The following is an 18,571-nucleotide window of genomic DNA, read 5'->3' on the forward strand; positions in this document are numbered from 1 at the left end:
TATTAAAATGGAAAGAAACAGCACTAGGCCTATACCAATTTTCGATGTAAATGGAGATGTTACCAGCCTTGCTTCTAGATGCAAAAAATGGAAACGTTCGGTCGAATTGTATATTGCCGCAAAAGGAATAACAGATTCTGCTAGAAAACAGGCAATTTACCTACATTCGGGTGGAGAAGGCTTGCAAGACATATTTTATTCTATCCCTGAACACAACACTATTCCTACAGGTAAAGCTGTGCATGAATATACTTTAGAATTGTTAGATAAACATTTTTTACCGAAAAGCAATCCGCTACTTGATCGGCATATTATGAAGTCTATGAAACAGGATATTAATGAAACATATGGCGCCTTTATATCTAGGTTGCGTCAACAAGTTGTCAAATGTGATTTTTAAAAAGATACCACACTCACAAAAAAGAAAGAATTAGAGGACATGTTTATTTGTGACCAGTTCGTAGAGGGCTGCAAATCAGCTGAAGTCAGAAAGAGAATATTGGAAAAATCCTCTGTCACACTAGACGATTTAGTTGACATTGGACGGGCTCACGAAATGATAAACACGCAGACATCGCATTTTAGTAAGGACGACGGTTCTGAGCAAGAGGTGTATAGTATGTCGAATAGGAAGAAATATGGAATTTCACAAAGAACTATAGTGGCACAAACACCGGTGTTCCGCCGAAAATTACAGTAGTTATAATCGTTATCAAAATAGAGGAGAAAGAAATGTTATCGCTGCGAGGAAACAAATCACTTAGCAAGTGACCTCCAGTGCCCTGCAAGAAACAAAGGTTGCCAGGCTTGTAATTTAACGGGGCACTATCGGAAGTGTTGTGGAACGAAAAGGACATATACGTTAGAATCGGGGGAGTCAACTATTGATGACGAAGTTTCTTACGTCGGCAACGTCAAATACAAAGTCGGCTCTGGACGTAGTAGTGATTTAGACTACACCTTTCTTACAAATGACGGGGAAAAAACGGGAGACAAAGGGGAAGACACTTGTCTATTGTCAGGGGTATCCTTCGTTTTTATTATTGACTCGGGATCTACCTGCGATGTTATTGACCAAGAAACTTGGAAGGAAATTAAAAGGAAGCAGGTAACCGATCAATTAAAATTACTAAATAGTTCAAAAAAGATTTTTCACTTATGGCAGAACCGATCCGTTGGGTATTTTAGGAGAGTTCGAGACGGACATAACGCATTCCAGTAGAAAAATCAGTACCACTGTTGTAGTTATTAAAGGTGGGGGACCACCTATTTTGGGACGTTCCTCGGGTACAAAACTAGGAATATTACAAATTTCTGAGCAGGTTAACCAGACGGTGGATTCTGACACATCGAAGGTGGGCAAAATAAAGAATTTTGAGCTTAAATTACCAATCGACCCGAAAGTCCCACCAGTTATTCAACCTCTGCGGAGGGTGCCATTGGCATTGAAACAAAAAGTAGCACAACGTATCCTTGAGCTGGAGCAAAATGACATAACTGACAATGCTGAAGGACCGTCAAGATGGGTTTCTCCTCTTGTACTAATTCCAAAAGGTGACAGCGTTAGATTGTGTGTCGATATGCGAATGGCAAATAAAGCTCTACTAAAGGCTAGCCATCCCTTGCCAACTATGGAAGACCTACACACTGAAATTAGTGAAAGCAAATACTTTTCAAAGTTGAATGTTAGGTCAGCTTTTCACCATGTGGAGTTGCATCCAGACTCACGGGAGATTACCATATTTAGCACACATTTAGGCTTATATAGGTTCAAGCGGCTAATGTTTGGTTTGAATCGCGCAGGTCCTCAGTTCCAAAAGATAATGGAGCATCTGATAAGGAACAAGATTCCTACAGGAGTTTACGTATTTATTGACAACATTCTGGTGCATGGAGAAACTAAAGAAAGACAAGATTCAAGATTAAAAAGGTTCTTGAAGTTTTTCGCGAGCACGGTATTGAACTGAATGAGGACGAGTGTGAATATGGTAAAACTTCAATAAGTTCTTGGGTCACATAATATCGGCTAATGGCATTAGGCCTACCGAAGACAGAGTGGCGGCTCTGAACAATTGCAGACCACAAAATGTGTCTGAGCTGAGAGGTTTTCTAGGACTACTGAACTACGAAAGTAGATTTATTCCAAACATATCAACCATGACAAGACCACTGCGACAGCTTACACATAAATCTGCTTAGTTTGTACGGAAACAAGTACGCCCAGAGGCTTTTAATAAAATACTAAAAGTCCTTACATCTAGTTCAGTTTTAGGATATTTCAACCCCAAGAACGAAACGATAGTGATCACAGACGCTGGCCCAAAAGGACTTGGTGCGGTGCTGATAAAACGGAACAATGAAGGGACCCCACGCATAATTTGGTACGTTAGTCGCAGCCTGTCGGACGTCGAACAAAGGTACTCTCAGACGGAGAAAAAAAACACTTGGGATTGTCTGGGCGTGTGAGCGTCTAAGGACTTTCCTGACGGGTAAGCAGTTTTGCCTGTATACGGACCATAAACCACTAGAGGTAATTTTTGGACCTAGGTCAAAACCCTGCGCGAGAATTACACGTTGGCTTCTGAGACTCCAATCTTTTGACTTCCAAGTTAAGTATGTAAAGGGGGAAAATAACACAGCAGATCATTTATCACGGTTAAGTGAGAATTCAATCGGTGAAGTCAAGAAGGACAATATCTGATGCACTTGGCTACGTATTTGGCACCAGTTGCATTATCTTTGGAGGAAATAGACGAAGCTTCAAAAATCGAACCCACTCTAAAAAAGGTCCGGTCACATTTACAAACAGGGTCTTGGGATCGTAATGACGTTGACCTCCTTCCATTTCGGGCGATGATGTCGCAATTATGCGTCATGGACAATATATTACTGAAACTAAGATAGTAATTCCGAAAAGTTTACAAACTAGGGTCCTTAGTTTGGCATACGAGGGTCATCCGAGAATTTTGGAAATGAAAAACAGACTCAGATCTAAAGTATGGTGGCCCGGAATGGACAAAGCAGCGGAACGGACAGTGAGAACATGTCTGAGTTGTCAGATTACCAGTAAACCCGAGAAGCCCGAAAAAATATCTCCGGCAGTAATTGGGAACGAATAGCTGCTGATATTCTGGGTCCTTTTCCTAATGGGGTACAACTATTGATCGTGATAGATTATTTTAGCCGCTTCATGGAAGTAACAAAACTTAATAGTGACTCTAAAGGCATAATAAAGGCCCTACTAGATGTTATTTTTGCAAGATACGGGTATCCTGAGGTTCTCTCATCAGATAACGGCACGAACTTCGTCAGCACAGAGACGGAAAATTACCTGCAACAGTGTGGAATTCATCACCACAGAGTTACCCCGTTACACCCACAAGCAAATGGCACAGTGGAGAGACTGAACCCAGGGATAACTCAACGACTACAGATTGCCAATGACATGAAATTAGATTGGGAGTTAGAACTAAACAAGTACCTACTGATGTACCGGAACCATGAGCACCAGACTACAGGGCGGAGTTATTTTTTAACAGAAAATTGAGGGACAAAATTCCCGGTCTGGCTCCATACAAAACAGAAAAAAACATTAGATGAGGTGGTTTAAAAAGGGAGAATACGCGGACATTAGACGTGGACCCCGAGAAAATAAATTATCAGAGGGGGACAAAGTAAACAAATTTTCAACCACATTTGGACCGACACCTTTAAAAGTCGTCAAGAAAAATGGCAACGCTGTGACAGTAGAGACTTCGGATGGTAGACAAATAACTCGCAACTCTACCTTCTTCCGGCCTTTCATGAGCTGTTGTCTGAGGACGAGTCGGAGAGTATGAAAGAGCAACCAGAGGAACCAGAAGAAGAAAATCAACCAGAGAAAAAAGAAGAAGGAGCCAAGAATCGGGATCGAGACGAAGTCAACGCGAGAGGAAACCCCCGGGATTTTTGTCAGACCACGATTTAAAATAAAAAATTTAAAAAAAGGTCTGATGTACTGTACTATCTATATGTAGGAGATCGAAGTGTGTGTTGTAAGATCTGGGAAAAGAGTATTGTTGTTTATGCTTTGGATGTAATGGCGACTGTCAATAAAGAAATTGTTTATTTCGTTTAAATCGCTATTTATTCAATACACATCGTCGCCATACGACCTATCTGTGTCGGTGCGACGTAAAGGAAGTTGTAAAAAAAAAGACTAATAATAATCTATTAATTAATATTTTTTATTTGGGACGGCGGGAGGTAGTTTGGGGGATGAGGCACGCTGTAGCCTCGGGGGGGGGGTCGAAATGTCAGTCGAGATTATTTCTGAGTCATTAATCAGGTAGCCGCGTCCAAAGGCTGGGGAAGTGTCAGTATTTTTTGGCAGTGTGTGGAAGTGTCAGTGTGGGGAACTGTCATATAATCGGTAAGTAAACCACCGATGTCACGGCTCCAAAACATCAAAGACTGGACTTGCATCAACAACACTGAACAACTCTTCAAGTTAGCTAAAGAAAGGGGGATGCTTTCTCCAGGGTGATTGCCAACGTCTGAGGGACCGGATATGGCACTTGAAGAAGGAACATTACATTGCTTCATTACATATGTACTGTAATTAAACCTAAAATTATGATTTGATTTCGATAGCATTTTTTATGTCCTTTTTGTCAGTTTTAGGCCCTATTTTGATGTTTTTAGTCATTTTATAGCCGGTCCCGTGGTGTAGGGGTAGCGTGCCTGTCTCTTACCCGGAGGCCCCGGGTTCGATTCCCGGCCAGGCCAGGGACTTTTACCTGGACCTGAGAACTGGTTCGAGGTCCACTCAGCCTGCGTGAATAGAATTGAGGAGCTATCTGACGGTGAGGTAGCGGCCCCGATCTAGAAAGCCAATAATAACGCGCTGACCACACGACACCTCGTAAGACCACACGACACCTCGTAATCTGCAGGCCTTCGGGCTGAGCAGCGGTCGCTTGGTAGGCCAAGGCCCTTCAAGGGTTGTAGTGCCATGGGGTTTGGTTTGGTTTTGAGTCATTTTATAGGTCCTTTTTAGGCAATTTGCAGGTCTTCAACTTGCTAGCCCTAATTATGAATGACGCGTAAACAGCGTGATCGCACCAAACCGCTGCTCTACACTAGAAGCATCGGTGTCACGTTCTTTCTTCTATTTTGCTTGTCGTTCGGACTCTGGACACTTTCTTACAATTAACCAGTAGCGGCGATTGGGAATTAGAAGTGTGTGTGTGGGGGGGGAAGTACAGATAACAAAAAGTACGTGGGATTGTGGGATATAGCGGAAGGGGGGCGGGTATACATCGAAATGTTTTAAAAAAGCTACAAAGTGAGATTTTTTTACGCTTTCTGAGTGAATTTCGACAGAGAGGTAAAGGGGTCAGTTTACCAATTTAAGTGCGGTAATAATGATGTTTTGAGATTTTGATTCAATACTATACAAGCCTGCCTGGTGGCCATGATCGTTAAGGCGTAGAAGTCTAAACGATCTGACACCGAGGTTAGCCGGTTCGAGTCCCGTTGGTTGAAAACATTTTCACCATCAGAACCTAATCACTAGATTGCGTGCCAAAAACCTGGATTAAATTCCAAACCTCTCCGCAGTGCTCATATGGAGTGAGGGCATATGACGCTGCTGATGGTGATTCGTCCGTCGGATGGAGACGTTAAGCCTTGAGCAGACCCCTTGGTGCTATTCAACAGGAGTAAGCTATGTGCCGACACTGGGTTTCACCCTCCCCCTTCCTACTATCATATATCACATCATTCATTTCATCTCATTATTTCCTCTGATGATGTTGACGCTGGAAGGGCATCCGGTCATGAAAACCCGCCACGACAGATTCGTCTCACCTCATACCCGACCCCGTAGAGAAACGGGACAAGGGCTGGACAAACAATGACAGCATTCGTTACAACCACTCTCAGTCCCTGTAGTAAACACTATCGACTATCGTTAACTGAAATGTTTCCTGTTTATCCCGGTGCCCATGGCAATACTGTTGCAAATGTACCAAAATTAACCCGTCAATGAGGGGTACAATAGATAGTAGGTTCAGTCACACATTCGCAGGTGAGATATTGGATAGTTCTCATTTAAGAAAATACTGGCGCCGCACATACGGTTCTCTCACTGACCCTCTCACCCGTATAGTTTACTGACGTCCGTATGGAAGGTCGTAGAAAATTAGCAGGCACCAGTTTTAATTTCTCTATTAACTGACCTGGGCTGAAAGTGGCTGTGGAAATAGGAAAAATGCATCATGTTCGTAAGTCTAGCAACAACCTACAATCAGTGGTGATTATTGGTGGTGATTATTGTTTTAAGAGGAAGTACAACTAGGCAACCATCCTCTATATAAAACTAATCAGAGAGAAAAAATGGAAGGGGTCCGACACTTCGACAAATGAAGGTATCGGCCAAAGGAAGACAAGGGCCACGAAGGGCGTGAGAATGAAAGACACCCTAGCCCTCGCAAACCTAATAGCGTCGGGGTCGGAAAAGAACAAGAGTTGACCAAGAGAGGTCAGATAGGATAGATGAAAGTGAGGAGTCTGGCACAAGTAAGTGGAAGCAATGCCAGGACTCAGCTGAGGGCCCCGTGGTCGCCAACCCACGCTCCAAAGATCAGAGCCCCTGAGGCCCCTTTTAGTCGCCTCCTAAGACAGGCAGGGGATACCGTGGGTGTTATTCTACCGCCCCCACCCACAGGGGGAGACCTACAATCAGCAATCACTGATATGCAGGTGGACGAGCACCACAGTTTTACATATTTCATTCAAAATTACATTTAAAATTCAAGATTTTCACATATTTTGTAACACTTTTGAGGACTGTCCACAATTTTATGTTCAGGTAAAAGTTTTTCAACAACAATCAAGGCAAGAAATATACCATACAAACATCTGACAAAAAGACGAAAGGCCAAGTAGTATCATTGCAGTGTAAGCGTCCATCGTTCAAACATAACACTGTACTCTAAAAACTACGTTCGTCGAAATTTCCCTATGAATAATCACAATTAATGAAGCATTCTACTGCGGGGCTCAAGAGGTGGATCAATTATAAAACCTCCACAAACACTTCTGAGAACAAACATACGCTGAGTTTTAATATCCTTTGTTTTTACACTCTTTTTGTAACAAATTTTGTGATGTGTGTGATCTTCAACACAGATTATCTCCCACATGGCCGTGTGAAGACTAGAGTAGGATTAGTCCCCTTGGAGTAGTTATTTTAAATAATAGTAACAACTTGAAGCATTTAACAACATACTTATTATTTCCTATAGAGGGGGATTTTGAGCAAAATTCAAATGCACATACATTACAATAGATCGTCAAAATATCAACCATTTATTACATCGAAAAAGTAATGGAAAAACATCGAAGGGCATTACATTTATAAATATTGTGAGTTATTAAGCAGGAAACATCGTTAAATTATTGAAAGGAAATTTGGAGTTGTAAGCAAACACAAAACAGTCACAGGCAGAACATGCAGGCGTGAAACAATGCCATTGAAGAACAAAGTAATATTAGTGTTGAACCTCTACAGTCTTGTTTTGAGATTCATTTTCAGGTTTCTATGTAATCAAGTAATCGACCACAAGCTTGAGCAGAGAACACACGATAAGAAATACTTTATGTAACATTCTCTAAACAAGTAATCCTAGTAGGACCAGAATTATATCCTGGAATGATATGACTATCGTTTTGCTATCATACTGTTCCAAGAAGGGTTAAAATGCTTTCCTAATTAGAGGAGAAAAAGTACGCACTTGAAGGCTGAAAATTACTTCGACTCTACGAAGAAAGTGTAGGATCTTATCGTTCAGATCCAAGAAGTGAATTTCTCCAGGGATACAGGAAAGGAACACTTTCATTTTCCTTAGAAATTATGGTAACACATTATCCTTGCATTGCAAACCTATGGCATTTTTACAAGCTGTATATATTATGTTGTTATTTCTTCTTTTACAAAGAAATTAATCAAACAAGATATTGTCAGGCGTGCCAACTTTCAAAAGCCAAAAATCAGGACTTTTTTCGGCATATCCCGACATTTTACGACTCATCATTCACGGCGAAACTTCGAAAAAAAATTAACTCATTATACTACTCAATTACGTAATTTATCCTATTTATTTGTTATTTTTTGTATAAATGTTGCATGCATCTGAGCTTTAGAATTTACGATTCTTCATTATAATTGCCTTAGGCCTCTTCATAAATTTCTAAACTAGATTTATGCTCAAAACACTCGCCTTGTTATACGGGATTTAAGGTTAAAATATGTTCCAGAATTCCTTTTGAGGAATCTCCTTAATTGAGCTTTTGTCCTTGTAAATATGATAAGAAATACTCTCACAGTCGACATTACTATTTGGAAATGATAAAATAAAAATCATTACGAGAGATTCTGTCATATTTAAGAATAGCACCAGCTGATTGCATCTGTCTTGCCAGTACCCACCGAATATCAATTCTCTCCACCTACTTAAAGAACGAGAGAAAACCTGGGATTTTCAAAAAATACAGGAACACTAAATCTGTTTTCAAAATCGGGAGAATTCTCTGAGATCAGGAGAGAGAAAGGACCAAAAATAGGGAGTCTCCCGCTTAATTTCTGGGAGTTGGCACGTCTGTATTCTTTAAATAACTTAAAATTGATTGTAATAAACATTTTAAAATCATTTTCTGCTTACTTTGCGATCACAATACTCGGGTTACAGAGTATCCTATACATAAGAAATCAGTAAAATTACAGAAGACCCTTTACTTCTGCATTAACAACACTGCCTTGTCATACCGTTGTTGCTGGAAAATTTCATCTAAACAACAATGTTGGTGTCTTAATTTTTGATAGCCTTTCCCATTTATTTATTTATTTATTTATTTGTTATAACTTCATTCAAGTGGCGACAAAAATTCACGGTTGTGTAGGATGAGAGGCAAACCATTCTAAATAACTTCCAACGACAAATATCGAAAAAATATTGATCCATAATTAAAGATTCCGTAAGAGTATAAAATAAACAAAATAAAATAAATAAACAAACTTACTAGTGAAATCAAAAGTCCTGCTTACAGGACAGAGTACCTTGCCGCCAAACAAAAATGAGATATTATGTAGTGAATGAGGAATGTACATTTTTATTGACTGTATGACCTTATATATATCTTCTTCTTTGAAAAGACCTAAGAAAACTCCTGAACAAACTATAACGAGATCGCCTCAACCAAATAGTCAGCTGCTCATTCTATTTATGATACGTAATCCACTTCATCATCAGTCACCAGCTATTTCTTCAGAAAAGTATCATGTTGACTGCATCTCAACAAATAATTGCTGACAGACGCGTGCTGAACCAAATTGTGTTCACTCAATCCATGTGGTACCCAAATACCGCAGCCAATAACGCAATCAAGCCTATTTAGATGTTTTGTCACATTTCGGAATGATGAATTGAGTTCTTGTAATTCCTTCATTGTTTTCCTTGGGTAACTCCTTTCAACTTTTTACATAACAACTTGTAGGTCTGGCGGTATGATATTTGTATATTAAAGAAAGATGTCAAGACCAAAATCTTTAAAAAACTTTCCGTCCGATAACTAGCCATATACAGCATAAATCTCCTCCTGGGTTTGTGCTATGGTTATTGCGATAGCTAATTAGTAAAAGATGCCTCAAATTTTCTTTAAACTTTCCATGTAGACAAACACCATTTCAAGATTCAAGGTGCCTAAATGCTCGTTTAAACTCTCCATGTTCAAAAACACTCAACCTAGCCAGAGTGTAACGGATGCTTGTGATATCACAGTTATTACCACCTAATGAACAACTGCCTGTGCGCTATACCCTTTAAATAATTAATGGCGTGTGGCCTCCGAAAAGGCCTGCTCCAGGTCTTTCGAGTTGACGCCGTATAGGCGACCTGCTCGTCTATGAGGATGAGGCCCTACCTAGGATGAACTCTGAAGATGAAGATGTCACACATACCCAGCCTCGAAGCCATCGGAATTAACCAATGAAAGTTAAAATCCCCAACCCGGCCAGGAATCGAACCCGGGACTCTCTTGACCAAAGGCCAGCATGCTAACCATTTAGCCATGGAGCCGGACGCTCTACCCTTGATTGTGGTAATCTCGGCACTTCTTTTCTGGCTCGACTGTATAGCGGGTGTGCAGCTTCACCAGGTGAATATTCGTAGCTGCGTGGAATAAACTTATTTTCCTACCCCAGTACAAGTTACCTCATTTCGAGTGAAGATAAATTAAGGATTTAATTATGATTTTTATTTATACTGTGTAAAAACCGAACAGATTAGCTCAGTGCGTTATGCAATGGTCACTCGGGAGACAGGCTGGTTCGAATCCTCCGTTGGCCTTTGAAATGGTTTTCCGTGGTTTTCCATTTCAACTCCAGACAAATAAAAGAACTGTGGCTTTCTCAAGACCACGGCCGCTTCCTTCCCATTCCCAGCCTGAACAGTTTCACCTGCACCCACAGACAACACTCTCATACAGCAGTATATGTAGTAGCTTCCCCCCCCCCCCCCCCCCCCATGAGGTGTACCGGCGAAAGCAGCTACAGAACTGGCGAGCCGAACATGTCTTCAATCGATCATCGCCCAGATGGCAGACTCCCTATCAATCCTTTACCTAACCTTTTCTTAAATATTTTCAAAAAACTTGGAAATTTATCGAACACTTCCCTTGATAAATTATTCCAATCCATTATTGACTCTTGCTCATCACCGTGTGTAAAACAAGCAACGAGGTGTTTTATATAAATCACTACAAATTTTGTATTTATACTTTAATTTTCATTTCAAGTTGTTAAACATCAAATCAAGAATTCAACACACAAAGCATTTTCGAACGAGAGGAAGGAAGTCAGACAAACGTGCTAGTAACAACACAATATGGAGCACACAAATTTTTAAAACAACTGAGGGTGAACAAAGACAAGCGTCGGGGACATCCATGCCCAGATCAGAGTGTTAGTGACGGAAGAAGCAACGGCAGGGCGGTGTTGAGTTACCTTCGGCCCTTTGGACTTCTGTGGGAAGAAGGACACCAAAGGCAGTTGTATGGCCTCCAGAAAACGTTTGCCCTTGGAAGTGGAGTCGCTGGTACCCTCTTGATCTGGAGACTGTTCCTGCTGACCACATTTACCCTAAATCACTGAAGTCTCCCAATGGAACCTTGTAGGCTCACATTTATAATGGAGCTAATATTTCACGCAAATGATTTACAATTTGACCAACAATATGTAACTGGGAAGGAGGAAAAGAACTCGGATCACTTAGAAAATAAAAACTGTTAACTTACACAAGCCCACACATGCTGATAAACAGTGTTTCGAACAGGGAATAGCAAATGTGTCAGGAGGCAGCAGTGGGAACTATTTCGAGTAAATAAGTTATTATTATTATTATTATTATTATTATTATTATTATCATCATCATCATTGAGGCGCTGGCCTTCTGATCCTAACTTGGCAGGTTCGACTCTCGCTCGGTCCGGTGGTACGTCAGCCTCGTGTCAGTAGGTTTACTGGCACGTAAAACAACTCCTGCGGGACAAAGTCCAGGCACCCCGGCGTCTCCGAAAACCTTCATAAGTAGTTAGGGGGACGTAAAAACAATAACATTATTATTATTATTATTATTACCGAGCTCGATGGCTGCAGTCGCTTAAGTGCGGTCAGTATCCAGTAATCGGGAGATAGTGGGTTCGAGCCCCACTATCGGCAGCACTGAAGATGGTTTTCCATGGTTTCCCATTTTTACACCAGGCAATTGCCGGGGCTGTACCTTAATTAAGGCCACGGCCGCTTCTTTCCACTTCCTAGGCCTTTCCTAACCCATCGTCGCCATAAGACATATCTGTGTCGGTGCGACGTAAAGCAAGTATTATTATTATTATTATTATTATTGTTATTATTATGCTATTTGCTTTACGTCGCACCGACACAGATAGGTCTTATGGCGACGATGGAACAGGAAAGGCCTAGGAGTGGGAAGGAAGCGGCCGTGGCGCCAGGGCTGCCGACAGTGGGGTTCGAACCCACTATCTCCCGGATGCGAGTTCACAGCTGCGCGCCCCTAACCGCACGGCCAACTCGCCCGGTATATTATTATTATTATTATTATTATTATTATTATTATTATGCATGTATCCAATTTACCATGTGTGTGCAATTACAGCTGTTGGTATGGTACGCTTAAGAATAACCTTACGAAAATGCAGACACACAAGTTATTGATGGCCACCAAGGTCCCCAGACCAGATTTCTGTCTTTGGTAAATGAAATGGCGTATGGCTTTCAGTGCCGGGAGTGTCCTAGAACATGTTCGGCTCACCAGGTGCAGGTCTTTTGATTTGACACCCGTAGGTGACCTGCGCGTCTTGATGAGGATGAAATTATGATGATGACACATACACCCAGCCCCCGTGCCAGCGAAATTAACCAATGATGGTTAAAGTTCCCGAACCTGCCGGGAATCAAACCCGGGACCCCTGTGGCCGAAGGTCAGCACGCTAACCACTTAGCCATGAAGCCGAACTCTGTCTTTGGTGATCGATGAAAATTGATATCTACAGAGGAGGTACTTATATAAAATAGACAAATTTGTCGCTCTCATTATGCCCTCATAGAAGAATGCCAAGACGACCTCCGACAAACTACACTTACTATTGCCAAGAAAGCTGTAAACTGTACTGAAGTCAGGTGGAAATGTTCGAAGTGTTTTATGCACTGTTCCAAAAGACGTAAGTTTTTGCATCAATAAATTCATCGTTAAGTCATTTGTGTTGATCTGTTGAACATTATTATGCATCAACAGACCATGTAGGTTGTGTAGGGTTTTAGCATTAATAAAGACATCAATAAGATAGTTCTGTATTTAATAATGTGTGTAATGTTGTTCTTGTGCATACCATACAAACAGCTGTAATTCCACACACACTTCATAGACTACTGCCCCCCAAAATGTGTCCTACTCCTCCTAAACATCCTGCATTAACATTTGTTAATATTTGCTTATCTTTTAATACAGAACATACAAGTATATTTGGAACTTTCTTACCAGCATTACCCAGTAACACCGACCATCACTGCTACAAAACCGAGCTCGATAGCTGCAGTCACTTAAGTGCGACCAGTATCAGGTATTCGGGAGATAGTAGGTCCGAATCCCACTGTCGGCATCCCTGAAGATGGTTTTTCGTGGTTTCCCATTTTCACACCAGGCAAATGCTGGGGCTGTTACCTTAATTAACGCCATGACCGCTTCCTTCCCACTCCTAACCCTTTCCTGTCCCACTGTCGCCATAAGAACTATAAACACTGCTACAAAAGACTGTAATTTCGAATGTGGGGTATGTGTTATGTGTTTCATCATTCTGCTTATTTTCTGTTTCCAGTATGTACAAACATAAATTCATATTTTATTGAAATTTAAATTTAGATGCGTTGAAAACTGAAGAATCAAAATGAGGTACTTAGCACGCTTAAATGGCCATTTGGTGAACATGCATCGCTATCATGAACTGCATCTTCACTGCTGTGGGCTGTTGCTATTGAGACCATTCTGCTGTTTGAATATTTTCCTTAAACCGCCTTTAGCATCTATATAAGTGTTTCTCCTTATCAACGCTTTAGCTATAATGCATTTACGCGTAATATTAACTCCATTATTAATTATACAAAAATGAGTCGAGATGATAAGAAAAGAACGCCACTGACTCTGATGGAGAAAATACATGGAAGCAACGCACAGAATTAAAGACTGTATTGAAAGAGTAAACCAGAAAGATTATTATCAATGAAGAAAATAAACACAGAATTGAATGTATGAGAAATCAGAGTATCACACTATAATAAGAATGGGTTAAACCAGGTAAATATATCCAAAAATTTGGCATTACAAGGAGAATAAGTGGTATAGAAGAGAAATAAGAATAGAAATGGCATCCTAGACACTATGGGGTTGTTTAAATGTAGGAAAGTCTTCTTACTAAAAACGGATGCATTTATTCTGTAATAGATTTCAACTGCAGCTCAATAAGCTTTCAATAAGCACCACTAAGTTCAATTATAGAATTATTTCTTACTAACAGATATTAAAACTAGCACTGAGGAATAACAGCTGCCTACCTAGCAGGAGCCACATGAAATTTAAGAACTAATATAAAAACCTTTAACACGAGCCTTTATATTCTCTCCATACTCCTATACGTGAGAGTACTTTAACTTACAATAAGCTTTATTTTTCTCCTCTTTTCTGGTGTAGTGACCTGAAGTTCCAAAAGAAAACAGTGCTATGTGAAAATTGTTTGAACTCAGTTGAAACTTTCATTTGCTTTTCACTCTTTACTCCTTAGCTGTACTTTTATATCATGTTGTATCCTGTGTTAGATATTACTGTGCTAGTGAAAGTTGTAATTATTTCGTTTCCTCAAGACGCGTTTACTAAATTACTTGTCTTGATTTTCATGGATAGGACTATTCTTGAGAGTCATGTATGTACACACGTTTCAAAAAAGTTTTACTGAACCTATATTTAACGACAGTGCGTAAGGGAAGTTCCTCCGCCAGCTAAAGGAATTTCATGTATAAACTATCCTCTTGCACCATCCTCTAACAATTGTACTTTGAAGTTTTTCAAATGCAGTGAAGTTGGCAGCAGCGTGGCCTTCTTATTGCACCCCTTAACCGTGTGGAACACTGATAAGTGGAATTGGAGAGGGGGACATAACGGGCCATTATCGAGGTGTTAGTAAACAGAAATGTCTGGCTAGTAGCCTCACCATTATCTGCAGGAGAAAGCTTTTAGTGGAACGTATTTCCCGGAGATTTTTTCCAAATCACACAAATCGGTATCGTAATACTGTGCGGTTCGGAGGGACTCTAAAACAGAGTATTTTCTAGCACTCAAAGATATGATCTGTTCGACTTTCTTAGTCTCGGCCAATTTGATAACCAAATCTGAAATCGAGTCTTATTGCTAACTCAGAGTATGTACATAAAAAAGGACACGAAGATAATAAACAGTCATCATTTCGAAGTCTAATATTTGTGAAATTACGAAAAGTAAATAATTAAATATTCGATCGCTTATAGTTATTCCGAAACTTAAAATTTTAAACGCATTTTCCCGACGAGAAAAGTTCAGCTTTCTGCAGAAATTTGGGAGAGGTTCTACACAAAGTTTCTTAATACTGGAGGTATATACGATATCATGAGAAGTTGCAGACGTTCAGTTTTAACTGAGGACAAAATGGACGAAATTCCCTGTGCAAGTTCGGAAGCTGCAGTAAGTCAAAGCGCAAATTAGCGCAACGGACCTTTTGAGTCTTCAGATAAAGCCGTAGTCAGAAACATCCAATTTCCCTCACTTTCAGCATCCACTGCAACTGTGGTGATTTATATTCATTACCGATTTATTTTATTTTCATTATTATTACCACAGCTATTGATTGTTTGTTTTAAATGTTAAATACAATTACGATTACCGTCATTCATAAATAAGGATGGGTCGGGTGCTGTCCTCACTTCACTGCGGAAGGACGTTCCTTACGCGCTGTAGTTGCGAAAGTAAAGAAGAAACCCAGCCAAGCAGCTCATTCCAACTTTCAATCAAAATTATTCTCCTTTCCCCTTACCGAGCTCTTGTCGGGTCGGGGCATTTAATTTTTGTCTCAGGCTAAGTGTCTTCTTCTTGCAACTTCGATCCACCTTGTTCTAGGTCTTCATCTCACTCTCTTTCCCTCGAACTTCATCTCCATCATCTGTTTTGGTGATATTAAGCGGCGAAATACAACGGAAAGGCAATGTGAAAATTGGTGGTTGAAGCCTTGAAATTGTTGACAGTTACAAAAACCTAGAGAGTAAATTAATGCAGAACACAACGATGGACATGGAGATTACCAAGAGAGTATGCATTCTACCAGAGTGTAAAAAACCTTGTCTGGAATAAGGAAGAGATAGTGTGCAAACTGTATTATGCACCCATACTGACTTATACGGGTGAGACTTAGACAATGACCAGTAGGAAGGAGAGTTGAAATCAAGCCAGTGAAATGAAATACCTAAGAAGTATGACAAGAAAGACAATGAATGAGCAACGAAGATGTAAAAAAAAAAGGAGGTTAGAATGAAAAACCTAAATGAGGAAACTGATAGGAGTAAACTAAGATGGTTTGGACATGTAAAGAGGATGGCGGAAGAAAGAATACCAAAACATTCCAACTTTGATTATCTTAGTTAATTAACGTTAGTATACGTTAGAGGACACTATTTTGTTGTATTTTGATTATCAGAATAGTGAATTATAACTGCTTAAAATTCAATGAAAGTAAACAATGATTTCAAGCGAAAAATAATACTATCATGTTAAGGAGCATTATCAATTCAGTATTTTAGGTACAATACGTGTGGTGTAGAAAGATGTGAACAATATTATCATAAATCGTCCATCAAAATACTTCTCTGATTATTGAAAGATCTGAAGTTCAACCATGAAATTGTGACTTGGAGAGGTCAACAAGAAGTACCATTAAGAAAGTATTGTTGTTAACAGATCATTACCTTTCCCTTTTTGAAGGGGTTGGAGATCTTGAGCGACAGCCGCTTGGAGGGCGGAGTCTGGTCTTGCCCTGTGCACACGGAGTCCCGGTCTGCTGCGGGAGTGCCAGAGGGCGCATCGTGTAACAGGTCCTTATCCTCTTCATGTTCACTCTCACCATCCTGGAGAAGAAACAAGAACAGCATTAAGCAGGTAAATTAGGGACAATCCGATAAAATAAAACATCGATATTTCAATTCGAACATTAATATAGGGGGGGGGGGGATGTTATTGAAAACTTTCATCTGGAGTGTCGCACTGTATGCAAGTGAAACATGAACGATAATTAGCTCAGAAATATAGAGAATAGAAGCTTTTGAAATGTGGTGAAACAGCAGAATGTTGAAGGTGAAATCGATAGATCGAATGAAGAGACACCGGATCGAATTGGTGAGAGAACGATTCGGCTAAATATGGCGAGAAGAAGAGATAGAATGATAGGACACATCTTAAGACACCCAGGCCTTGTTCAGTTCGTTCCGCCGCCAGTGTAGTGGATTGATATTTTCTGACTCATCGGGTACTCCTAGGAAGCAGATTAGTAAAAGGGCATATATTTTACCCTGGGAGTCCCCACTATTCGAACCTCTCCCCGCCGAAAAAAGACGAAGATTGTTCAAGAACCACGGCTGTATGCGGCTTGGTCATTCGAGCTCTGGAACTTTGGACTGTTAGATCGGCAGTGTAGTCCTGTTCGTTAAAAGTGAGAAAATATATGGTGTTTCATTTGATCGAGTATTTCATATGAAAGCATTGCTTTTAATCGCGCCATTCCTACTGACGTCATTACAATGTATGTTCAACCGGGCGAGTTGGCCGTGCGCGTAGAGGCGCGCGGCTGTGAGCTTGCATCCGGGAGATAGTAGGTTCGAATCCCACTATCGGCAGCCCTGAAGATGGTTTTCCGTGGTTTCCCATTTTCACACCAGGCAAATGCTGGGGCTGTACCTTAATTAAGGCCACGGCCGCTTCCTTCCAACTCCTAGGCCTTTCCTATCCCTTCGTCGCCATAAGACCTATCTGTGTCGGTGCGACGTAAAGCCCCTAGCAAAAAAAAAATGTATGTTCATTTCATTCGGAAAACCACTAAGACAGTCATTCTGAGGATTTAAAAAGGCAGGTGGAGAGTGAGTGTCTACCATTACAACGAGAACTCCCCAACCTGATTATGACTGATGGTATGCAAGCCGGTCTACCATTACAGAGAAAATTTCCTAACTCAGTCTTCATATGGGAAAGATGTTTCGTGACTACCCCATCGCGTTTTTAGGGTAACGTTAAGAGCTATGCGATTTAATACAATCTTGCTGACAACGTGTAAACTAGAATTCCGTATACAATGTAGAATTCCGTAGCGAAGCACGGGTACATCAGCTAGTTGTCAATATAATGTATCAATACATCTGGATATCAAGTGGTTTTTTTTTTTTTTAAATACAAGTATTTGAAATTATATTGATGTTCCTTAAATTTGGGATCGCGTAGGTTCCAAAGGAAAAAATAATTAAGAGAATCAAAAACCATCAAAATAGTGCGTACAAAGTCATAATGTGAAATATTTAGAGCATTGTGACATTCATCTGTCTATTTTTGTCAAGTACATCCACATATTACCAAGCGGTGAGGCTATTTACATAACTGACAGTATCTTTCACGAGAAACCACCAACGCAGAAACACCAATCAGCATTTTACGCAACCACCTTCGCTGAGACGCTTTGTCGTTGATGATTTCTTTCCAATCCTTCGGACATTATTGAATATTATCATTGTTTAGTTATAATTTGTCTTTTAGGTAACCCTCAACTAGGGGAAGTGTCTGTTAAATTCCTTTAGTATATATATATGCGATGAATAAATGAGATTTACTCGCAAAGTAGAAAATGTCTACAAAATGCAACAGGCCAACAGCAGCTAAGCTAGGCACACACATAGAAC

At 40.4% G+C, this 18,571-nt stretch overlaps 1 protein-coding gene across 1 annotated transcript in view; it reads right to left on the bottom strand.

Annotated features, from left to right (window-relative positions):
* The window catches only part of LOC136872229 (neurotactin), a 402,540-nt gene that overhangs the window by 36,846 nt on the left and 347,123 nt on the right, over nucleotides 1-18,571 (bottom strand). Inside the window, exon 3 of the mRNA XM_067146058.2 lies at nucleotides 16,598-16,756. Coding sequence (XP_067002159.1) covers nucleotides 16,598-16,756 — 159 coding nt within the window. The remainder of the gene's footprint in view (nucleotides 1-16,597; nucleotides 16,757-18,571) is intronic.

This window comes from Anabrus simplex, chromosome 1, assembly GCF_040414725.1.
Source record: "Anabrus simplex isolate iqAnaSimp1 chromosome 1, ASM4041472v1, whole genome shotgun sequence".
Taxonomy (NCBI): Eukaryota; Metazoa; Arthropoda; class Insecta; order Orthoptera; family Tettigoniidae; genus Anabrus; species Anabrus simplex.